Below are 26,765 nucleotides of genomic sequence, written 5' to 3'. Positions count from 1 at the left end.
AGAAACTTTAATTTTCCTTAATCCTTCGCTAGTGGATATCTTTATAAAGAGACATTTCGTGCATTCCGATTTCATACATTATAGCGAAGCCGCCCGATCAATTCAAGAGTGATGTAATTGATGGGGGGGGGGGGACTCTTTTTCTTTAATCATTCCATATGTAAAGAGAGTGAACATTGATTCGTTCCTTAATCGCCCCTCTAGTCACCATTTGCTTAATGCCTAAATTTCTTTCACAAATGGACACAGTTGTCTTAGCTGATGTCTGAGTAATTTGCAGACACAGTGTAAGAAGCGCAAGTACCAATTTGTCTTTGACAAGTAAAGAAAAAACGAAGAAAATGCCATAGAAATACCATTATATCGACTATCATTAACATTCATTCACTTTTTTGTGTAAATCTCCGCTTTATAAACATTGCAAACACGTTTTCACACAAAATTTTCTTTAACAATTTACACAAGCAACACAATTCATTTAGTTGTTTTCGCAGAAAAATATGAAACCAACTAATGCCGAAGCAAGCATATGTCGTGTTAGGTTTTTATTTGTACGGAAACAGATTCCTATGGAACATTTTAATTTTTTGTGTTGACGTTTCGTTTCCTTCCGAAAAATAAATTGACAGAGAAAGGAAATAACCAAAAAGCATATAACACACAGCACAACATATAACATGGAAACCACCGGCACACCATCTGTTAACCTATTAGATTGTTCACGATTTGATATGCGAACAATTTTGCTTGTGTGTATGTTAAGTCAGGAGTGAACCGCTTGAATTTGCAATTAATGGCTGACAACTTAGGTAACCGTTCAACTGAATTTTAAGCGATTACGAATTTTTTCCAATTTTTTTTTTTTTTTTTTTTGAAAATCATTTCATAGTCTTTTTTAAAAGACTATATTCAAACAAAATTTTTCGTAAAGCAGTTAAACGCGAACGATTCATCATTAAAAACATGTTTTAATGAGAATTTCGCACATAATCAAAAAGCTTTTAACGACGTCCTTCGGAATATAGTCAGTTAAGGAAAGGTAAACAACAGTAGAGCGAATTTCCTGTTATTTCAAAACTATATAAGAAAAAAGAAGAAATTTAACTCAAGTATGAGAATATGTATAACAATCGATAGCTGATAAGATTGTTTGCCTCACTGACTAAGCAAAAGCTTCAAGCGAAGGTAATGGAAGGAAGAAAATTCTCGAAATTGCATCAATCTTCGTAGGAAAAATTTGTGAAAGACTTATAGGAAGGAAGACCATATTGTATCTCCTGAATAAATGTTAGCGCAAAGAAGAGGAAAGAAAAGAACTAAAAGACTAAAGACAAGATGCTCCGCAACGTTTATCCTAAGATTTTGAGCACTGCTTTTATTTTATATTTATATAGCAAAGGTTAACATTACAAGGCTTCTCATTATTCCATCGATTTGAGTACAAAGCATCCGGAATTATTATATAAAAAAGTAACGATCAGATTTTCAGTTAAAAATTCAATTGCGCAGTCATACGTACAGATGGCTTCAAAGTTACTTCAAGAGATTTTAAGCCATCAGTACTTTTTCGTCAAAATTTCAAAGAGAGAAATGTTCAAACAGTTGAGGTCCGATTTTTGTTTAACCGCGTTGACCGCATTTCTTAACAAATAGCCGATGCTGTATTATTCTACTGCTTTAAATATTAGTCGGAAATTTCATTTTTTAATGTGACTGAGTGATTGGTGTCATCTATAGGCGTTACACGTTGATGGTCAGAAAGAAATGCGAGAGGAGAGAAAGAGATGGTGAGTTGGCCACAAGCATTCACGGTAATTTTTAACCTTGGGCTTCAGTTAATCGATTCCGAATTTTCCAGAAAAGCTTTTTTCTTGATTTTCTCTTTAAAAATTCGAAAATTATTACTTCAAAGACGCATTTAAAAGACATTATCACTATTTACTATTCATAGCAATATATTAAGCTCAAATTGTATTTGAAGGTAATAAATATCTCAAGGATTCATTTAATCATCTGACTCTGACAATTGCAATGAGAAATATAGTTTGAAGTTACCCGTCGCGAATATCAATTCGGAAAAAAAAACTATTGAACGTGTTTCAGAGCCGTCGCGGCGAACAGCGTGCATCGAATGGCGTAGGGAGAAATAATAACTGATTTGTGTCGCTTCGGTCGAACTTCAAGAGGTATAAACCGCAAAAAGTCCATTGAAAATAAGTAACAATAGCCATGAATTTTATAAGGATGACTTAGGATATGAACGTACGGTATATTTTAATTGGAGCTGCAGCATGTATGGTTACAGAGTAGCCGACTGAATAGGAGCCGCGACTAGAGTCAGTGTTCACGATTCAAATCTCAACGCCATCTGGCCACAGCGCTCAGTGTGGACATAATATATTTTTTATCATTTTCTATACAAACACTCTGCTTTCATACTTAAATACCTGTGCCATTGAGTTAGAATCACAATCGACCCCTTCATAGGGCAGCTAATGAATATTTCTAGGCATTAAATACCAAAGGACAAATCTTTCATGCAAATGGTTTTTTATCTAGTTTTAGGCATCGCCTGATTTGCTTATTTGCTGGCCAGCGCAAACTTATCGCTTTAGCTCTACACGTACAAAGTTGACCGGGCGGATGAAAAAAGCAAAAAGAATTCAGAATTGTACACCATGTGGTCATTGATGCATATTTCCGGCCTTTAAATGCCAACATATAAGAATGATTTCCTGCGGATAAGTCGTACATTTTTGAAAAAAAAAAGCCTCGCTATAGCGATGCAGAGAAAAATTTGTCGCTCCAGATGTTTAACTGAATTTGTTTTAAACAAAGGTTTCGTAATAGTGCTGAGAACCCCATAAAACATTGTTTGGCTTGCTGAGGATACCTAGCTTTTGGAAGGACTATTGTGGGCGTGTTTGCTTTAAAATTAGATGAAACTAAATCTATCAAGGCAGTGAGCAGTATTTTTAAATCTTGTCTCACTGACACTACTTTAGTCAAGAACATAAACGAGCAAGAGGCAGTTAAATCGTCTGTGACTGAAGCGTTAATCAACATTTTGTGAAGTTTGTGGGGCTTTCATATGCGTAATTCTACGCGTTGCCAACGTAATGAGGAAACTAAGTGTATTTCCGTCATTCGATGAGATATGAAAATATGAAAACATTTGAGGAGCGGTGACCGCAATAGATTAGTTTTTTCGCCATTTATCTTCTCCCACCTATTATCGGCACAGTCGCTATTACGGTTGGCTAGTGTTTGCGTTTTTGTTGTTGTTTGTGTTAAACCGGAAAAATGATGATAAATGAATTTTTGCTTGCATGATATGAATGAATTTTAATTTGAACTTTAAACACGTTTCCGTGGGTTACGTCATATAAGAATTAAAAAAAAAAAAAAACAAAATTTGTTTTTTTATTTATTTGATAATAATTCCTATTATAAAATATTCTCTACGATTATATATATATATATATATATGTAATAAAGTTAGCTTATTGTAACTTAATGGATTATGAAAATCAGTTTTGTTTATATAACAAATCACGCTTTGGTTGCCACATTGGTCTCTATTCACACGCACACACATATATATGTGAAATATAAACATTATTATCTACGTTTGTTTATACTTTTTATTAAAATATATATTTTCCGCATTTTCATAAAGTCATCGTCGTTGTAAACATGCTATTGTTTTCGCCTTGACTTTCATTAAAAATTTAAATATGTCAGCAGATTAAAATGTACGCTAAAAAGGTGAAATTAAACAAAGAATTTAATCCTTTTTGTTTATAGGATGCATATGTGTATATACAACCTCAATATAGAAGAATATTTTTCAAATTTTATAAATCATATATCATATCGAAAAACGATATCAATTAAAAGTTCAATATAAGTAGCAGGAGATGTCTGTAACAAAATTTCGGAGAGCGGTTGACAACATAAACTAAATCTCTTTTATAAATTGACTTTAGAGCCCAAGAGTCAGTTCCCATTTACGTACGATAACAGATGCGGGCTCGGAATCGCTGTCGATTAAAAATCTATCAGAGCCTACTAGGAGTAGGTATCACAGTGTTTGTAACCAATCGAATCTCGTCTCTCCTTGGATAAAGATTAGAACCGCAAACATTGCAAAGAATATATGTTTCTGATAGTCATTTGCGATTTTTATGAAAGGAATGACAAAGTTGTTATATTTACGGAACTGAAATTCTCATTTACCGTTACACGTAAGATGTGAACAGGTTATACAGACGGTAATTAGTACGAGTGCCAAGGAAATATATTACCTAAGAACTCTAAATGGAACCAAACGCGAGCCAACAATTTTAACAGCCCAACAGAATATCACCCTTCATTAGTTTAGCTATATACAACACGCTCAACATTTCCAGTTTTCTCGGAAGCGGAATGAAGCGGAGTGAATCAATAAGCATCGACGTATTCTCCTATGGCGGTGACGGCGTTAACTGACTCCAAGCGAATCCTCTTACAATACAAGGATAGTCACACTTTTCAGACCATCTCTTAGTGAATATCGTCATGGACTTAGCCTTATTAACAAAAGTTTCTCAATTGCTGATATTAATTAGAATAAGATTTTATAATGATCGAGCTATTAGTATTAATAAAACTAATAATAATAGTGATAACAATCATCTATATAATATATAATATATATAATAATAATGATAAGATAATAAAAATTTTATTTTATATTAATTTTGATCAAAAGTTATAAAAAAATAATTTTAATCATATCGGTAGAAGCGATCATTCAAGGTTCTGTTGAACTCCATCACCTCGGACGAATTTCCCATGACGTCTGGCGTCTCTCAAGGCGGCCACTTATTTAATTTGTACATTAATGATCTACCCTCGGCGATTAAATTCTGCCAGATCTTAATGTACGCCGACGATGTTCCTTTCCTTGGAAACTTCTTCTTCCTTCTCCTTGGAATCGCAATAGTTCAAAGACCTAATGGACCCTTACATTACAAAAAGGCTATACATGTGCTTAGTTAGATCCATGCTTGAGTACGCCTCTGTTGCGCTGTCTCCTTGCTATAGATGTTCGGTAGATTCAATTGCTTCCGTTCAAAAGCAATTCTTGCTGTTTGCCCTTAGAGATTTGGCGTGCGCCTCTGTCTCCTTATGACAACTGGTTGCTTTTCTTATTCTCCTCGTCACTTAAGAAACGTAGACTTATTCTCGACCTTTCCTTTTTCTTGACCTTGACCTTCTTAATTAACTGAAGTAACGACACTATCGATTCTCTCATATCACTTGGTTCGATAAGCTTTAATGTCCCTAATCGCTTCTCTATGCACTCCATTTTCATCAAGCTGCGTCAATGTAAGTATAGTTATCAGCTGTTTAATCCATTTAAAGTTGTTCGTAGAAATCTATAGAGATGCCGACTGTTTAATCACAATATCGGACTCCTTGAAGTCTACCAAAACAACTATGCTTAAGAGGTGAGACTTGCCTTTGTCGTATTTAAATTAATTTGCAAGCTTAGCATCCCGTTATGATTCGAAAATTAACTGGCGTTGTTTACTGTATCGGTTGGCAAGCTCTTGCATGTTTGCAATGCTTTAGGAGCTCATTTGCAACTTGCATCTGTACTGGTTGTGAGTGTGCCTCTTTGCTAGCTGTGTACGTATTCTTTTTTCTTTGTTAATTTTTTACACATGAATTATTATTTAATTACTTATTTTTATTTTCTCTCTCTTTCTATTATTAAATGTAAAAATAAAATTTTTTTCATCAAATTTATGATAATAAAAATAAAATTTTTTTCATCAAATTTATGATAATAAAAAAATTTTATTTTTAATAAAAAAAATAAATGAATAAATAAAAATCTTATTTTTATCTCGAATAATAAAGTAATTTTAATATTAAAAAGAAAATTAATTAATTCGTAATTAATTGTATATATTAAAATTAAAAGTAAGTTTATTTTATTATTAGAAATAAAAATGGGATGTTTTTTTTAAGTGAATATTTTTGTAATTAAATTTATTAATATTAAAACAATATGTATTAATTTTTACCTCCACTAATGTTCTTACTTAATTTGACATTAATATTATCACTTAGTATTACTATTAAAAATAAAATATATTAATTTACATTAATCTTATTATTTAATTTATACAATTTAATATTATTAATTAGTATTAATATTAAAAATAAAATAATTGGTGAAAGTAATTAGCAATGTACATATAATATTTAATAAGATTATTAATATTAATTAACATTATATGAGATACGAGCGTTAGTAGAAACAAAACTTTTTTTATATATAATATAAGTAGATGTTATCATTACACCCTATATTATTTGAGGTACAAAGGTATAGCGTGTTCGTGCACATGCACGTAACACCGGTAGATTCAATAGATAATTCGGTCTAAGCTTGTTTGTGCATCTGCCTGTCTTGTTTTCTTGCCGTCAACCTTCAAGCTGCAATTTTTGAAACATTTTGACGAAATTTGGCACACTATGGAAATGTGCGGTTTAGATCGGACCATTTTTTCAACAAACTTCCCATACAACATCTTATTTTAAAAAGTTATACATTTGCACATATCTATATGCACAGACTCACCACGGAGTAGTGTGGGGTATTTAGTGGTGGGTCGTGCCCCATAAGTGTTTTCACTTCTTCCTCATTTATATTATAATAAAAACATTATATTTATTAATAAATATGCTTAATATGCTTATTGATTACAAAAATTGCAAACATAAGTATTATGTAAGTACCACTGTTAATGGGCTACCTGAAGTTGGATACAAAACATTATGAGAGTTAATTGAAACTACGCGTAATTTTTCAAGTGAATAATGCTTACTATAATGAGTGCAATTAAATTGAATAAAAACTCCAATCTTTTGAATTGAAATTTTATTATTTGATTTTGGTATTTTAATGAATTTTTATTAATTAAGATTGAAAGAGCTATTGTTTGAAATTACTTTTTTCTGCATGGCAAACATGAAATTTTTCATAATAAATGTTTTTTTTTTCCCAAGTCAAACAAACATTTTCCATTATGAACTAAAGGCATATGCATTAAAACACGTTATCTCCATTTTGCTCCTAAAAGTCAGCAATAATTTTATCACATTTTCTATTTCAATTTGCTGATAAAATCTATTTTTACATTTATAACACCCAGAGGCGGTCGATTATGAATTTCAAAGAACAATATGAATTTCCTTTGTTCATATAATTCCTTCTGAGAATGAATTGTTGCTATCTCGCACTTTAATACATTAGAATTGTAAAATATTTCTTTTTAAACACAAGTGTGTTTGTTGCCCCGCTGAAATCATTTTAATTCTGGCTTGCTAATGCGCCCTAAGATGTACGATTACAAGCCATAGGATATCGATGAAAATTTATAGTTTAGACTATTAGTCTTTTATTATTAAGCTATCTGGATAAATATATATTTTCCCCTTGCAGAGCAATGGGATGACCAGTATTTACGCCAACATAGCTCAGCTGACATTAGAAAACAAAGAAAGGATAACAAAGAAACGAAAATTGAAAAATGTATGCTCGCTTGTTGTTGCGCCCATTCGCCCACTATACATATAATACACTCTCCCATCTTCAACTCTGCCTATGTCAGTAAAACCCCTACGAATGGTAAAGGCATTAAATATACGGCGACTCGTTCTGTCTTACATGAATCCGTGTTGCAAGAATCAGTTATCTTATACAAGTACATAAGACGTTCATAGCCCAAAACGATTGACTCTACTATTTGTAAAATAACTTTCTTCAATAATCAGGGTTAAGACACACTATGACAGCAATTTTTTTCTCGAGACGGAGAGGGATAAGCAAATGTACAAAAATTTGTCAAGACATGTTTTCTGCCCCATACTTCTACCGCATTATAAAAGGGTCTTGTGCCGTGTTCTATGAATGATCGCTTTTTTTTGGCCGCGTGACGCGAATCCGTCTTATGGGCACGCCTGTTACATGTGCTCAGTAAAACAGGACAAAAACCATGTTTTTTTTGTTCATTCAATGCGTACTATTGGGTCTTTTAATATTAGCACCAGGGGTAATTTATGAATGAATGTTGCTATAAAGCCCAAAATTCATGATCTTAACCCGAATTTGATTGATTGATCGTTTATTTCAGGTGCCAAAGGCTAGCTTAGATTCTAAATTTTCCAATATGTTCATCATGCACAACAGCTCGGCAACTTCTTACATTTTTTTATGATTTCTCAAACGTTTTCTGTAGTACTCCTGTCCTCTTATTCAATTAATACGTACTTCTTCATCGCCGAGATGCTTATTAAGAAATGCTGTCAAATCGTGCACACTATTGCACTATTGTCTTTGTGTTGCGGAACCCATTTGAGACAATTTAAAAACGTTTTCAATAATAAAAATGTGACTTTTGATTCCGATTTCCATCCTTTAGAAGCTGCTCCGGCAATCCTTTCGATTATAACTGAAAAGAATGCTTTTTCCCGTGTCATTCACCCTTGAGCAAGCTGGCGCCATGATGAAGTTTGCATACATTCGTGTTGGGATGCTGTGATGAAAAGTTTCGATGTATTAGTTTCACGCTTTAAGTCTTAGATCGTGGTAGCGTTAAATAAAGCAAAGTTTATACCGTCGTACCCGCTGACTTTCTGAAAAACTACTCATAGTCGTTATCCTAGTGCCAAGAACATGTGGACGGCTTTGCAGTCTGAATTAATGATGTAGGTTCTTCTTCTTTCGGGTCTATTTCATACCATCGGACCCAATTCGACAACGTCACTTATTGAGTACAGCGGGAAAAGGGACACTTCTTGCGGTTGATGGTTTCTCTTAGCCAACAAACCCGGTTTACTCAGAATTCCCATTAACAACGTCCTGCACAGTTTAGTGTGACAAGTCATATCGCCACGTGAGTACTTTAAAGAAAGTAAGGTAACGTAGCTTAACAGTTATCAACCCTGTGCCTCTGTAGACTTTCTTCGTGTTACAATATATTAAATTCTTTTTTAAACTACTGACATTAAATATTCGACGTCATCCTAGCAGAAAATACAACCTGTTTGTTGAAGAAATTAACTAAACATCTGCTGGTTCTTAAATAGAAAGTTTTTTGTTCACTTTAACGATAAATAGAGAGAAATACACAACAAATGCTTAATATTTTTTCGATGACGTATATAGCGATACTTTAAATACGGCTCCGTTATGAACAATTTTATAAATACATATATACACAAGGAATCAAATTAAAAAAAGTGCCTTTGAACTTTAATTCCTCGCTTATAATGACGTGAAACGTTTAATGCATTTATGGAATTAAAAGTCATTGTGTTCGGGCGATGTATTTGTCGTTCGTACAGTCTGTGTGTGATTCGCATATAAAAATGTTTTTAAGCCATTTTGCGAAATGAATATTTCTCTGTGTTATTTAAGATAAATGCTCTCAATTTATATTTTCCCAAAATGAAGTAAAAACAGAACAAGTAAAAATGTTATAGTTGAATAAGGGCGACCAGTAAGCACTCTACATCGATTCGCCTAATTTGTCGCTTATATTTGACACAACATTTGTAAATTTATGGGAGACAGCACAAATTTTGAACCGAACTAGTCCAAATAACTAATAAGTATAACAAATAATAAAATTAAAAAAAAACAAATTAAATACAAAAATATTATATAAAAGCAAATATTAAAAAACAAACCAAAATGTGATTTTGATTAGAATTTTAAAAATTTTAAAAAATAAAAATTAATAAAATTAAAAAAAAAAAATTTATAAAATTAAACAAAACTAAAATAAGATCACATAAATTAAAAAAAATAAAAAGGGTAAACAAAACAAGATTAAAAAAAAATAAGTAAATTAAATGAAAAAGTAAGAAAAAAACTGAAAAAATCAAATAAATAAAATAAATACAATAAAAACCAACCAAAGGAAAAAAAATTTTTATTATTTTATTTTCATCATAAAATACTAAAAGATAGATTTGGTTGCTACACAATGATTAACTTTGCATGATAAGCCTTTGAAGAGAAGAGGTCTATGGAATAGATTCATATGATCCAAGAAATAAATTTATATGTCAAACCACTACCTTGGGCCGCTCTTCATTATAAAATATTAAAAATAAGAGAATAAGAAGACTTTGCTGTAAATTAAGGACACTTAGGTGAGAAAAGTTCCATTGAGAAATATTAAAAATCTCAAATTTTTTTCATATAACCAACTTTTTCACCATAAAACATTATACGAAGATTGGTCGTAAAAATGGTCCAATCCAATCCATTTTGAATTGATAGTCTAGATAATCTAGCCTAGAATATAGTTAATGTATCTCGATAATTGTGAGCTGTAGATTGAGCACAAAAATTCATGAACAGATATCGGACGGACAGACATACATAAAATTTGCGAAAAATTTGCCCGAGCTAATTGGTATACAAAAAGGTGAATTTTCTGGTTGTTGCACACGACCGCACCAACTTAATACACTCTTACCACAAATGGTGTAGTGCATAAAGAAAAGAAAAAAAAATACGTACACACATGTATAGTGTGACACATACAACTGAGCGAGCGGTGTGATGATATTGTGTTTTAAATACACCGAAGAACCTTAACTACTAACCACCCAATGACGGACCAAACAACTAAAAAGCCATTAAAATATATATGCGTATACGTATAAGAAGACAAAAATATGAACAGACAGATAACCAAACGAAAACATGTTCACATATATGCGATGCGTCGATAATACGCAGTAGACAATGCATAAGGACGCCATATATGTGTGTGTGCGTGTATGTGAAGGAGTGTGTGTCATTTTTGGTTTATAGTGCTCAAGAAACCACTTTAGAAATTAAATTTATTTTAAATTGCTTTTTAAAGGAAGAAATTTACTCTACGGTATTCAACGTTTCGCAAAATAAATACATAAAATAACCAAACACCGTTACGAGAGCATAGAGAGAAAGAGAGAGAGAGAGAAAGTTCACGTAAATACTCACATTCACCCGCTCGTTTTCTAAATGGGTCAAATTTAAACATAATTGCGTTTAAATAAAGCAACATTTACTTGACTCTATAGTATATATGTACATATATATGCATTTATATATCTATGGATGGGACAAATGTATACATGTGTTGTTATTGTAGGCAAAGATATTGAGTTTTATCTTTCGAAAACTGTGCTGCAGGGCTATAACACAATGATAAGCCACCATAAACCAGCTGTGACGATGTTATTAATGTCTTACTTGATTTATTTGTTCGTATCAGCATCATAAAGACTATTATGCCGCAGGAGGTATTGTTAAGAAAGATTTCTAAGATTATATTTTACAAAAATCATCGGCAAATAATTTTTACAATTGCTACTAAATGAAGGTTCTGTGACAATGGGAAAGGCGTGCCATTGAAAAAATCACAAAGTGAATCAATCCTGTTTATAAGGCGTTCTTATGGCTTTTTATGGCTTTTTTAATTTTTACATTTATGCGATGTGTTTACTAAGAACGTACACAGAATTCTACAAAAATCACTCGAAAGGTAATTCGCTTTTCATTTTTTCCACTAGGGAGTGCAGCGGAAAATCGAATTAAGTGCTCGTATATATGCTATCTTATATATGTTATTATATATAAAAATTTTGTACAATCTTTTCCGTGAAACACCTACGCACCCTGGTAACGATGCTCGGCTACAATTGTTGTTACAATTCTTCTTTGTTTTAAATTGTTCTTCGCTCTTCTGGCGACGGTAATTACGATGATGATGATGATTGTGCCGATACTTGCAATGATCATTAGACATACGAGGGAAATTAACTGAGTCAATTATATCTGAGGCAGTTGAAGAAGCGTCCTTCGTACATTTACTAAAGAAAACATTAAAATATACATTTTTTTATTTACATACATATATGCAATATTTATTGTTACGGCAGGAGAGTAATTCCGGCTTTATTTCTATCATTTTGCCACCATATCAATTAAATGCTTTAAAGAGAAATCTCATTGGAAATTCACGACTTTTTTCTTGCCAACCTTTTAAATAAAATCGCTAAAAACATGAATTCCGCTTGAACCGAATCTTTTACATATCTTCAAGGACATTTTTATATACTAATCAACGTAACGATCATTCCTTTCACAACAAAGATAAATGTAAAATATTTATTATCTAGAAATGACTTGCGGGCAAATAACAGGCCATTTGAATCTATTAATGCCATTGAACTAATTTGGGTGTAAAGCGAACATTGATTTCATTGATAGCGAAATCATTATATATTATATCGTATGTATTTTAAATAGTATTCATCGTCCATCGTATCGTATGTATGCTACGGATTAGCCTGGTCCATGGGTAGACTTTTGACAGTCCTATGAATCCTAATAAACGACGGACGGACAAGCGGATATAACTAAACCATTTTCGAGTTGATGCTGCCCCAAAAAAAATTATCCTCTTGTTTTTTCAATAAATTCTAATTAATATTTCTGTGGGTAGCAAACGTATTGACAATATTAATATATCTGCGTTTTTTAGTTATGACTACAAATTTAGGATAAGATAATATAAAGGTAAACTTTAATGAAAACTTTTGAATTATTCATGCTATTAAAGTTCAGTAAACTTGTTTGTAATACTTTTCTTTTCAAGCTGATTACTCGCCCAGTGATTGTGTCCAGTATTGTGCTTAAGTTCAATACGCCTTCTAATGTTCTGTAAATTCTCCAATTGAAGATATATTAATTTTACTGCCTAATCGGAAGTAATTGGTCCAGATCGTGTAAAGCATCCACTATCGTGGGAAGCCCGACTTAGTTAGCGCTGTTATATACGCAAAACTACTTCGTTACGGATGTGGGAAAGATCTGCACATTGGTAACCGACCTATGCTGCAAACGTAATACGCTGGCTCTTTAGGCAGATATATCCCTTTTCGTGATTTCTATGGAAAGCGCTTAGCGGACAAGATATAGTTGAGACATTCTGCCATTTGCTGGACTTCTATTCAGCGCTAACAACGACATCTCTCTCTACAATGCTTCACGGCATCGAGGATCTTTGCCTTACTACGCTATGACATAATAGAAGACATAACTAAGAGGTGTAGGCGATACCTAGTAATCGCATGCTTGAAAATTTTTAACAATGTATCACAGTTTCTAACTTAAGGCAGAGAATTAAAACACTATATGTAATATTGCAGGTAAGATGTAAAGTGAAACAAGTCGACAGTTTGAGTGGCAAGGTCTAGTGCAGCGATTTTAGCGGAAGAGATTTGAATTAAATAGGGCCCTATCCTGTCTGCCTATTCTGTTTGTGCAGCTTGCTAGTAAACATGTGCCTCAAATCGAAAGATTGAACGTCCGGAAAAGTCGTATTATAGTATTCGATTTTACGAAAGCAATGGATCAGCACGCTGCCGAATGGAATGCTTTATTGAATACTTCGCTAACTATCGATGAGATACGAAATTCAACTTCCGGATAGCGTACTCTTGCGCAACAACTGCGGGAGCTGCTTCATAATAAAAATAACATTCAATTGTCAGACATCGATGGTTGTCGAGCGGAACCATTTAAAATTTGTCTTCTTATCCGAGTGTTCGGCTATGGGGATGATTCAAATGCTACGCATTTAAAAAAAAATTAGCATACAGTTATGATTTTTATTTTAATGGGCATATTCAGTTGCTCAATTGTGAAGCTGCAAGTAACATGAATGAAAAAGAAATTTCTAGGTAAAGGGTTAGAAACATTACTCTAGAATAAAATGCATGCTCACATCTTGAAGATGCAATTGACTAACGTCACGTTAGACATAAGATTTCGAGAACACAAAACCGTTTAATTCTGGCTCATGCACTTGTCCCATTCGATCTGTGTCAATTCGATCTGGTCAAGAATGTATACAAAGTTCGCATAGAATTCTTTTCCTTATATCTATCCAACCCACTTTCCGGTGGGCAATGCAAAGAAACTTTGCTAAATTCGTATCTTAATAGCATGTAAATTATTTTCGATTGCTTTCTGCTCCCAGATGCACACGCACTAACGCTTGAGAGCAAGTATTCCCAATTCGACTTAAAACGCGTTTCGCATCATTTTTTGTTCCTTTTGCTTTTCCCTCAACGCTTTCGTTAACAACAATAATTGAAGTGAACAGAACTTTATTGTATTGCCTTCAAAATAACCCTAAGGACAACATCAGCGTGATTGCCCCGGTTGTTGCTTGCAATTTAGTTTTCACATTCAATTCAATAGCTTTGTCGGGTTGGTTTATTGTTTGTGTTATTACTGTAGAAAGCAACAAAAAGAAAAAACCTTAAAATTATATGACAAAGAAGAGAGTTTGTACCTCTCATGTAACACGATAACAACTAGCAAGGTCAGTTGCCCTTGGGTGCTCTTACTCTTGGTTTACTTAGCTATACATTGTTGCGGAGTATTAAGGCTTTCATGAAAAGATACATCAGAGCAAGAGGGATAATTGTTTTCTTCTTTTTTTTTCTTTCTGTCTATCATCATGACAATGCGTGCATTGCATATGTATAAGGTTCCGCTTCACTTAAGCGTAAGTTGACACAATGACAGCTTAATTCAGGGAAATTAAAAACAAATGAACGTCCCTTTGAAGGCAGGAGAGAAGCTACAAGAAATTGTAGATTTTAACACCTTAGCTAGAGTTACTCGCACTGAGCACTAGGATCGTAAAGTCAATTTCTGCCTTAAAGACATGATTGCTAAATAGAAAGCAGAAGGACATAGCCAACGATTCATAAAATGTGATCAGGTTCATAATACCAATATATTCCTTAAATTACACAGACGGAAAGCGGCGACTTTTCCCGCCAGTTATCTCTCAAGGTTGAAGAAGTAAAGGACATACTGGCAAATTGAAATTGGGTATCTTGGAAAAATTAACCAACGAGTTAGGATTTCATTACGTAGTCAGGCATTAAATATTATAGAAAAAAAAAAAAAAAAAGACGACGACTACAACTAAAGACGAAAGCGTTTCTTTGCCGCACTCAGAGCCTGCCTTCGTTGAGAAGAGGTTTAAATCCACTTAAAACATAGTTTCAAATCGGTTGATATAATAAAATCTGGATCGATCTCGAATTCTTCCGTTGTGTATACATGACCGCAAACTTCATGATATACGTTTTTCAAGCGGTGGTTCGGTGTAATGAGAAGAGAAAAGTTATGCGAGCTTAACGGCATTAGGTGGCCATCAGTGCCGATCTGAATGACCTTGAATCGAATGGACAAAATAATTTCGCCACCGAGAGAACCAATCTCTCCTATTATGTGAAGGCTATTCAATTATGGCGTGGTCCATGCATCTGGTTAATCCTGGAATACCTACAAAAGTAACTAATCGACTATGTCGATCTCTTTAGCGCTGACGAGTACACGGAGTGTGTGTGTGTGTAATATGAAATGAGATTTAAATGAGGCACGACAAGAATATTTTCTAAAGCACACTATAATAGCAAACACACATTCATAATAGTCAAATTTTATGGCTAAATCCGACAATGACAGATGGACGGATAATGACGTATATATCCGTCTTATGCAGTTAACTGGTTAAAGAGAGATTAACGCTTATATCCATGTACTTTTGTTTTGAAGTTTAAAAAATTTTTTCTTATAGATGTATAATCATAGTCATAGGTTACGTAGAAAATAACTTAAAAAAGCCAAGTAGTAACATTTTGCCAAACATCATAGCTTTCTTTTAAGTGCCACTATCTTCTATGTTTGGAAACATTTTAATTTATAAGAAAAAAAACGGTCAACTGTAACGACACACTATTGTGTCTTTATATATATAATTATGAATATATACTGAACACGTATATGCATATGGAGAATCACAAAGTGGTTCTATATATATAAGTGCTTATGCGTGTACAGAGAGTAGCAATGCGATTCTCCTAGTGAGGACGCAAGAATTCGATTAGTGGCAACTAAATTGTAGAGATATCCTTACGGATGGATTGGCTGGAGTTCAGCATGTGGCCTCTTTAGGCTAATCCTCCTATATCCTCTGGTCCGTAAATTTCAGAAGAACACAACAAATTAAACAAATTCTGACCATCTTATCTATCCTCCTAAACCTTGTCAAGCCCGTATTTGGGAACAATCCGAATACAAAAGAAGTTATTGCCATGTTCCCCCACGTTTCGTCAGGCTTTTATTTGTGAGGGATTGAAATGTAAAGGAAGTTCTTTTCAACTTTTTTTGCTCAATCTTTACACATTTTCAATGATGATATCAACAGTTCTCTGATGGTAACAATGTCTAACTATGTATGCATTGACCTGACTCCACTCAAATTCAATATAAACTTAAGTAAGTAAATCTAAGGTCATTCAATTTAATCAGTATTTCCAAGAGAAAAAAAGAAAAGAGAGGTAATCTTTTCGATTCAATAGATTGACTAACGTACAAACACTTGAATCACATTTCCTTCTCTTCTCATCACTTTTGTATTTTTTTGTTTTGTTTTCAGGATGATTCTCGCATGACACTGGACTTGGGTAATTGAAAGTATGTGCAATATTTCAGTGCACACATTCATGCTTGTATTTACGTGCACACGTGTGCATGTGAATGCACGTAAATGGGAGTACAATCATTCCTCTTGTCTCGCTTACATAGTCAATTTGCATTTATAAGATTTCATGTGGAAAAATTACGTTCAAAGTCAATTCTTACACTTGATGGTAAATGAGAGAAAAAAGTAAAAAGTTTTCTCTAACGTTGTTCGTTATGCTAAAGAACTAAATGCGGACAGAGTTAACAACATCGATGGACAGGATAAGCGGCAAGGGATAACTAAAGAAGAGGAAATCATTTAATTTTCAAACAGTTGGGCAAACAGACGAACATTCTCAGGTACACTTCAAATTTGAAACTGGTCAAGAATTTATATACCTTATGTGATTTTTGAAGTTGGTTCTGGACGTCACAAAGGTTTTGACAAAACGAACTGATTCCTTCAGAGTGGGTTTGAGGTGCTCGGTATCGAGTAAATTTGTCGACCACTGTAAAATATATTTTCGTTAGAGCACGCCCATGATCGGTGGATTACTTTATCGAGTTTACTGGGTATCGAGGAGAACCATAAACCGGCCCCTGCTTTCATAACAGGTCTCGAAGTCCTGTTCTACTAAAAATTGTCCTTCAAACCACTCATAAACATTATCGTAAATAAAGCAAAGAGCACATTGGGCGTTGCAAAGGAAGTTCGTGATCAGTAATGAAGCGTATTCTAGGATACGGCCACATTGCAACCAGATCTTTACTGTAAGCAAATTTAATTCATGCGAAAACAATTACTACGGTTTTACTTGCGTCGTTGGCCCTGCAAGCCTTACACCCGCCTTGCGCCATACAGAAAACGTTTAGCGCTTAAAATTTACCAGCTCTAGAAAACAGACAAGTAGTGTTAAATATCCGTCAAAAATACACATTAACGTTCCACAGCGATCATCAACACATTTTCGAACACCTATTAAATAAAGTTACTAAAGCTACTACAGAAAGAATTGTGGCTTCAATGATCCTATCTGAAAATTATAGAAGCAATGCAGTGATCAGAATGTGAGTATAAGTTGATTGGGTTTGCGTAATCTGCAGTCTAATGCACTGCTTGTTTGTGATCGGTTAAAGCCTATCGAAGATGATAGTAAGAGCACATTTCGCAGTCTGCAAGGTAAGCAGAGAATGACCATCTCTCGGTTGGCAGTACGGCATACATGTGGCCGCGGCATCTGTCGTAAAGAAGAAGAAAGAAAAGCAAAGAATTTGGAAGAAGGCTATCTACAGGAGCGATCGAGTGAGTCTTGAGTACTTAGCGTTGCAATAATCGTGAAATTTTTAATTGTGGGTGTGTCAATCTGACGAGCGAGACCTTTTTATATCGAACATGTCAATCACTCAATTCTTTCTACTAGATTTTATATCGACGCCTTTTAAAGACGAACATAGTTAATAAAGGCATTTCTGATTGTCGGACCTTTTTTTGAACCTAACCAAATTGAAAATTCATCGTCCCAGTATTAAGTAATTTTCTACGTTTTTGAGACCGTAAGAATTGCCACAACGGACTTAAAGATATCGTAACCTAAGGGCTATTATAATTGTTATATCTACTACAACTATTCCGGCATAAATTCACGTTTGGTTGATGAATGCACTAAGAGAATAGAAAGAGTTCTAATTCCAGTAAGCATTGCTGCATTTCAAAAGCATTTCATAGTCTTTTAAAATTTGCCTTAAAACGCAATTTATTTTTCGAAATTGTAAAGTTTCCAATAAACTTGCAAATTTTCATACATAACTACGTAACGCAAAAAAAATTTTAAATTGGAGTTTTTCCTCCTCGTATGTGTTAATATGGAATTAAGTTCACATTGTATTGAAGTGAGTCCGTTTAAACTATTGCTAAGGAGTGTGAGTTTCAGAATTTCTACGATTCCAACGCCAAACAGTCGCGTCGTCGCATACCCATACTAAAACGCTACCGTCACGTGAAAACGCCGTTTGCCTGACTATAGACGTACAGCGTATATTATTCAATGTGCTGGAATGCGTATGGCGAGGGTCAGTAGGATCCAATTCCCATATGTAAACTTTACCGTATTGATTACCCAGTGCTATGATTTTATGCCATGGATTAAACCCGAAACGAACAAACCACATTTCACATTCGTCATAATCAAACTCGCAAATGATCGTGCATGAAGCATCGTTCGGTTTTAATTGCGATAAATGCTGATGCAATTGACCTGGCTTCCAGCAGACAATCGAATTCTCACAAGATTTTGAGAGTATGAAATCTCCGAACCATTGCACGCAATCTACATAGTTGCGATGTATATCGCGGGTAGAAAAGTCGGGAAAATGTTGCATTATGGTTGGGAAAGGCATTTGAGATTTGTTCGCATTGAATATTCGCGATAATTCGATTTTCTCCTGGAACTCAGTTGTATTAATAAGCCATAGCTTAAGGGAATGATCCATGCCACTCGACATAATACGTTCGCCCCGCGAGTCAAAATCAATGGAAAGAACTTCATCTCGATGCCCTTCCACGCCACCAAAGATGGCAATACAGACATGTGTTTGTATATTCCATAAGCGTATAGCATGATCTTTGCTACCGGACAGCAGTAGAAAAGGTTGACGAGGATGAAATTTAAGTTCATTAATGGCTTGACCATGGCCAATATAATTGCCCACTGATTCGTTGCGATTCACATCTATGACTCGTATAACGCCACGATAACCAGCCGTTGCCAATAAGGGCATGCTAGCCTTTTGTTCATAGGACCAAGAGCATGTATAGAAAACCTCATCAGGCTAATAAAAAGGAAGTAAAAGGAAAACACCAAAATAATAAAATATTTCGTCGAATTTCATATTATTTACATCGGGATCTGCATAAACCATTAGCAACTTCAGACCGCCATTTTGCGGACATTCGTAAACACTGCAACGATTACTGCCCGCCGTAGCAAATATCAAAGGCTGATCTTTTCCCAATAAGTGATTAAACGCTATCCCAAATATAGCCTGACCGTGATCCTCCTTTAAATGACAACTTTTTACAAGAGAGAAAGAATAACTCTTACCATATTTTAATATCAAAAAGAGTTGTTGTTGGGACCCTATCAAAACTTACTCATATTTGTAAGAAGGGCGATTAACTTTTGTTTTGCTATGAGTGCGACTGCGTCGCTGCCTGCGCGAACCGGGCGATTTACTGCGCGAAGTTGTTGTCGTACTTATGCTGGCCGTTTCATCCTTTTAATATATTATCTTGTTAAACTTTCAATGCCTTAAGTGAACATTTTAACAATTTTAAACTTACTTCCGCAGATTCATTTTCACTGTTTTCTTCTTTTGCACTTTCTTTTGGTGAACTTTTATCCATTTTCACTTTTGACATAATCTACTAACAGTTTATCCAATTTTTGTTAAAGTTTATCACTTTGTAACAAACAATTCTTACATTTTTATAAAATTGTAAGAAATAAATAAAAACCTATTAAATGACAGTTTTGGCGCTAAGCAGTGAAATGTATGAATACAAACGTACGCACACATATCTAAGTATCTTTGCATCTTATTGATAACAGCTGTTATGCATAAACGATTATATTGAAACAGAGTCGTTTGTGAAACTGAAACAAGGCAATAATATTTTCATTTAAACAGAGCTGCCAACTGTTCAATTATATAAATACTCCCACAATAACCGGAAGCAATAACCGGCTGTATATATAATAAAAATAAAATAAAAAATATATTCCTCTATTAAAACGACTTAAATCTATTGAGTTGTATTTTTAAAGCTGTTTTCAATGTAAATTAAACTCAAACTTCGATATACTTGTATTTCAGTTGAAATAAAATCCATTTCATGACTTTCAGCTATACTATCATACTGATCCTTATATATAACTGGAGAGTTTCTTTCAGTTACTTAACCATACGGGAGTTGGCAAAATAAAACAAGAAAAATCTTGGAAATTTATTTGTTCGAAAAATTTATATACAAAACAAAAGATACATAGACCGGTTTTTAATCTGCAGATATATTATACAAGTGTTCTAAGTTATTACCTGTCTTTTTAGTCAGGTATTTTGTACTTTTCTTTATGTGCCTGTCAAAATAATTTCATGACCTACTTACAACAAGTCAAAAAGGCGACGGTCATACGTAAAAAGATATCAATCGCGAGAATCTAAAAATTCTTTAGCTTATTAGAAAGCAAATAATTTATGTTCTTGCTGAGAGAGACCGTTAAATAACCTAGCCGTCCTGTTTGTATGTAAAGTGAAATTCTATTTCTAACATGTTGAAAGCGGCTCTTAAATATATATATATATATATATTTATAAGAAGAAGAAACTTGTGTGATATGCACATATATTTTAATACTAAGCGGAAAAATAGCTACATTCGCGGTGAGGTTTAGTCCGTCAATTCATACATATCAAAATCTCCCTATAATATATAATATTAATTTAATCCCTTTTCCTTAAACTTAGTTTACTTCTCTGATATTGGTGATGATGCAGTGGCGGACAGAATATGTTTCTTTTCGAACCGACTTAGTTTACAAATGCCAAGTTTCAACTGTCTATTGTCTTTTATGACGTATTAAAGAAATACGCAAATAAGTCGTTGTGCAAATGGGTATAAGTGATTTAATTCACAATGTCTTTAACAGCCAAGGTCGAATGTTAGAAATGGAATGACCATTCTCCTTCGCTTGTATTGTACACTAAATTAAAGCAAAAGCATTATTATTACTATAATAGACCGGTTAAAAAACAATCAGAAAGAAGAGAGAGCAGGACAAGCACAAATAATATTGGTGTATCTGCCTATTTAAATATTGTTAATAGAATTTCGAAAAACAAAAAGACAAAAAGTTTCATTCACCGAGATCGAATATTGGATACTCATCATCACGCGGTCGTATATATTACAAATAGAAAAGCGTATTGCTAATCGTGAAAATTCCAGAGCGATTTCATTTTAAATTGTACAGGTAGCAATTCCTCTTGTGCTATTTCGTGTACGCCATAACCCCTTCCTGTCGTGATTTGTTTTAGTACAAGTATTACATATATATGTTAGTACAAGTATTATATGTAATTATATATAATTTTATTTATTAAAGCTATTTAAACTTCACTTTCAAGCAGATATTTCTTTATTTATTTCTTTATACGAATTGCAGTTTCGAAGCAGTTTAAAAATGCTTTGAAAAATAAAGTATTGGCAACCATAGTATCTTCTATTTGGAGAATACTCAATTAAGTATAGGGTTGCTTAATGAAGAGAGATAGAAACCATGCATTCATAAACTTTTAATTAACAACTTATTTCGTTTTATTATGTTAACGCATGAGCTAACGAACGAACACATGCTTTGGTTTGAAAACATTTTATAAATTTATTTACAACAGGATAGAAGAATAAATTAGCAAAGGATAGAGGTAAAGAAAGTTTGTATGTATGTAGTCCTCTACAGTGAAAAGAGGGGGCGATAGTACCACGTATATTAAATTGGAGAGAGAGAGAGAGAGAAAGAGAGAGGAGAGAGAGACACAACAGACATAGAGCGAGAAAGTGATAGAGGTAGATATAGATACTTGTGTGTTTATCAGGAAAGTTCTTTGTGTGTAATTGCTTGAGATATTATGTATATTAGAGAGAAAAATAAATGAAATTCCAAAAAGAATAAAACAGAATAGAATTCTAAATTAATAACAAGTTAATAACAAGAAAAAGTGTTTGGTTTTTGCTTAATTTAAGTACGTTTTATCATTCGTCGTTGATCTAGCCCAAATAGGTGTGCGCAGGCGTTTTTGTCTTTGTATGGTTAGTTTATTACCGCTACTGCTACTGCTAGCCGCACTGTTTCCTTTATGCTCATGCATGACGGTTTCCGTTGTAGTTGTTGTATTTGTTTTTGTTAAGGAGCAGGTATTTGCGGTACTTTCTGTCACGTTTTGAGCGGTGGTAATTTGTGCACTTTCTTCCTCTAGTGCTTGTGTTTCCTTGGATGAGGACGGTGGTCCTGTTGGGCCACTATGAGTTCGTGGCGCTAAACAAACACCTTTAGTACGCCCCATTATGCTACTATTGCTTTGATTATCTATCAAGGAATCATTTCCTCGAGTGGGAGTTTGTTGTTTTGTTTCATTTCTTTCCGTGCCGATATCGGTATCCTTGACGCTACCGTTATGCTTTTGCAGTCTCAATGGATTTCCTCCCTCACTTTTATGTTTTACGTTGAAAATTTGGCATTCAAGTAGGAAACAGTGTATGCAGCAGTAAGCAGAGAGTAAAAATCAGCCATACACATATTTATTTATTTAGTTTTTTTTGTTTTTGTTAAAACGCAATTTTTTTTTGACACAAAAGAAGAAAAGAAATATATGAATAAATATTTTTAATTTTGTTATTGCAACTTTTAAAGAATTTAAAAATAATATACGTTATATATATAGTTTTTTTTTTACAATGGAAGGAATACAGAATAAAAGGATTTCAATTTCAATTTCGGCTGATTTAAATAACTTGGAATTAATAATAATAAAGCTATTTTAATTTCATTTGAAGCCTCGGCTTAATGCCATGACGAAAAAATGAAATGAACTTTGCATTTAAATCTCTTGATTACTATGAAATAGTGAAACATTTTTTTTTTTTTTTTGTTTTTTTGTTTATTGGTACTATTGCCTTTGACGTCTATGTAAAGTTCCATTTCAACATACTCCGTTGCCGTAGAGTAGCACCTTTTCTTGCAGGCGTCCAAAAGTGCTTTTTCGGTCTGTGAAGCAACGATTTTAGACTGCAAATATATCATGGAAAGCACTATCGTGCAAAAGGTAAGTCTAGGCTGAAAGAAAGTTGCTCAAAATCAAGGTGACAATCATAGCGGTATTATGCGTTACGAATTTCTTGCGACGGGCTAGACTATTAACATTTGAATTCTGTGAAGACAATGAAAGGGATGAGAGTGATTTAAACGAACGAATAAAGATCATTTCATTTTATAAACAAATTCGCTTTATTATTTCGTCTCGGTAACACGTTGGAATCTATTTTATGATTTCCGTATTCCTCCGCTGTTCATTTTATAACAAAAAATGTTTTGGCCAGAGTTTACTTCAACAAGTAAGTCACAGTTAATGTAACCAAACTTTGACGTTCATTGAGGATAAATATAGTCAGCGCTAGTTACCATATGTTTCCTCATTGCATATAATAATAATGAATTGGGCAGTAAACGATACGTGGGCCCACTCGAGTTATCTTCTCTTCAGGGAAGAGATACTAATGTTTATTGCTTGCCCAAAATGTTTTTTGTAGATAATTACGTTTAAGTGAAAAGAAATATCTGAAGGTTAGCATATGTCCAAAAATATGCCTTAACCTCTTGACGGGAATGACGTCCTTATAGTAAGTGTGCGTCAATTATCCCCATTTTTTCTCTCTCTAAGGGAAAATGAAAAAAATATACTTTTTTTGACCAAATTGAAAAACTTAAATTTTAATTGGTTGTGTACCAAAATCAAGAAACTCGCATTAGATAGAAAAGGAAAACTAAGAGATTTACGGAAAACAATTCAAGTTGAAGTTTGGAAGCGTAGAAAAGGTCAGATATGTTTGCATACGTTTTCGAGAGGAAAAACTTGCAGAGTAGTAGTGTAGTGCAAAATAAGAGAAATGCAAAGTACGTACATACTATTACACACACTCTTTAATTGTAATTATTTGTAAATTATTTAGATTCATTCGCAAATCACCGAAAGTTATTCTCAGCGAGACTGAGCGAGCGAGAGAGAGAGAGAGGTAAGAAGAAATAGGAAATATATTAAAGGCCGAGACAAGATCTCTAGTATATAGACTTGCTCTCTAACACTTACATTCCATTCTTAATAAGATTTTTTAGAGGAAACTATAAAACACACAAGAAGAGTAAATAATCGAGGAGCTAGTTAAACACATTTATTAAGGAAAAGACGAAGAATCCATTTTTATCTATCTATTCTAATTGGAAGGAAGCTTAGTATTTTTAGCATCTTTAAATATTTCTCATTTTCAGCAAACTACAGACATATCTAAAAGCATAGCATTTGTGACAATCCATATTACGGTTATTTGTTATGCAATTGTGTGATATGGAAACGATGAAAATGTTCACATGATAATGATTGGGGTAATAATAAACTCGCTTGCATTTAGATAGGTAGCAAGTTGCTTAGAAGAACTTATTGATGTGCGAGTTCCGCAAGTAAAAAAATGTGAAAAACTTCATACAAAAAAATCGTGAGAAAAAAGAAATGCTATTAATGAAAGACGTTAGATGAAGGTATAAATATGAACTATGCACTAAAACAAACATACATTCATACACATACATAGAGGCATTTGAAGAAACTAAACATATAATGCATGAGGGCGGACGCGTAAACTTACTCTTCACTTTCAATCGACGAAGACGAATTTTGCTTCAACTTTGCTTTAAGCGATGAAGGATTTCTGAAACATTTATGTGATACGAAAAAGAGAATAAAAAAAAAAAAAAAAACGAGAAAATGAAACCAAAGATAACATAAATAACTTAGATGAATACTACGACGACCAAAGGCTGATGGAAAACTCATTAAAAAAAAAAAAAAAAAAAAATAATAGGAACTGAAGAGGAGATGAACAAAGGAAACATAAGAGATAAAGCATTTCGACAATGACAAGTATAAATGAGCGGAGTTTGCACAAATGCGTCGTGACGACCGTAAGGTAAATTACATCGAAACAGATTTTCATACACAAAGCAAGCAAATAATTCATATGATATCGTTTTTTTTAGTTATTTGTTTTTGATCGAAGCAATAAAAATACACTGAATTCTTCGTACGATTAAAGCCTCTTTAATATAATCTCACCGTTTAAACTCCAATTTAGTGGAATGCATTACCTAAGCTTATGAAAGATTTTCACTGTGTTATGAATAATAATTTTTGGTTTTTGAAAAGCTAAATATATATAACTAAGAAAATGAAATAATTATTCAAAAGTAACAACAAGGTATGTTAGCATATACATGATGTTCAATTTGGCTTTGAATATAGCGCGCGATAAGAGCTTGTTTGAAAACTACATTCGGCAATTGCTGAGATTTATTATTCATTAGCGAGAAGAAAAGGAAGAGACAAAATAGAGGCCTTCAAAAAAGCTTTCGCTCCTTTCCTCCTCTCATCGCCTTAACACTATGTGAAGCGAAAAGAGAATAAGATTTTGCCAAATATTCTCTTAATTTTTTCCTCTTTTTTTTTTTTTTTTTTTTTTTGCTTGTAAAATAGAAACGATATTTAAAACTTGACACTCACTTGGACTCATCGAGGAAGACGCATTCAAGTACACGCGCTGCATAATGCAAATTCTTTTGCAAAATATCTGGGCTTATATCGCCAGAATTTAACAATCGTAACATACATCGTAACCTAAAAAAAAAAAAAGAAGAAAAATAAATGAATAAAGTATCGTTGTCGCCTTGGAATTATGTTTTTTTACCTTATTGCGGCTTTATCGCAGGCATCTGGTGTATCGACAGCTGGTAAGTTTTCGGTACTTAAGTCAACGCTTGAAACTTTTGTCGCTGGAACATACTCCGTTGGTGTTACATCGATTTTGGGCTTCGTTAGCTCACTCGATCCTGGCATGTTTGAATGTCTCGAACGTTCAGCTAGTGGGGGACTAGGATTTGGTATATTAAATTGCACAGTACTACTCGCAGATGATGAGGGATGCATTTCGTCAAATTCTCGATTAAACTTTTCCGTTGAATCCGCGGAGTGTAAACGAAGTGGAATTGCAGCAGCAGCACCTGCAGTCGTATCAACTGACAATTCTATTAAACGACTGTCGCCGGCCGTTTGCTTATTTGTTCCACTAAGATTGTCTGCGGTGACTGAGACGGATTTTGTAACCAATTGCTCATTGGCTGTGGTTGTCGGCGAAATTAAGTGATGAGTAGTCTCGTTGTGTGCGAAACTTTTCCGACTATTAGAACGCCGAACAATAGTAAGACCTCCGTGCTCTAGCAAAATATTAAGAAAGAAAGTAACAATAATGATAGGATATATGTGATTTGAAAAA

General features: G+C 33.7%; 2 protein-coding genes across 5 annotated transcripts in view; both read right to left on the bottom strand.

Annotated features, from left to right (window-relative positions):
• The window catches only part of LOC119633012 (calcium/calmodulin-dependent 3',5'-cyclic nucleotide phosphodiesterase 1), a 170,959-nt gene that overhangs the window by 7,330 nt on the left and 136,864 nt on the right, over window positions 1-26,765 (bottom strand). For 2 of the 4 annotated variants that reach the window (XM_038026200.1, XM_038026198.1), the window contains exons 3-5: window positions 26,181-26,706; window positions 25,997-26,110; window positions 22,416-22,877 (exon numbers count right to left, since the gene is read on the bottom strand). In XM_038026200.1, the coding sequence (XP_037882128.1) occupies window positions 22,416-22,877; window positions 25,997-26,110; window positions 26,181-26,706 (1,102 nt within the window). Of the gene's footprint in view, window positions 1-22,415; window positions 22,878-25,085; window positions 25,149-25,996; window positions 26,111-26,180; window positions 26,707-26,765 lie in introns of all 4 variants that reach the window. The other 2 variants (XM_038026201.1, XM_038026202.1) reach the window with 2 other exon arrangements.
• On the bottom strand, window positions 18,406-20,255 carry LOC119633015 (polycomb protein esc). The gene is made up of 4 exons (XM_038026207.1): window positions 19,953-20,255; window positions 19,764-19,885; window positions 19,511-19,682; window positions 18,406-19,441 (listed from the first exon to the last, which is right to left on the bottom strand). The coding sequence occupies exons 1-4, from the start codon at window positions 20,028-20,030 to the stop codon at window positions 18,524-18,526; spliced, it is 1,290 nt and encodes a 429-aa protein (XP_037882135.1). The 5' UTR covers window positions 20,031-20,255; the 3' UTR covers window positions 18,406-18,523.

This window comes from Glossina fuscipes, unplaced genomic scaffold, assembly GCF_014805625.2.
Source record: "Glossina fuscipes isolate IAEA_lab_2018 unplaced genomic scaffold, Yale_Gfus_2 2, whole genome shotgun sequence".
NCBI lineage: Eukaryota > Metazoa > Arthropoda > Insecta > Diptera > Glossinidae > Glossina > Glossina fuscipes.
This window is presented reverse-complemented; position numbering and strand designations above follow the sequence as displayed.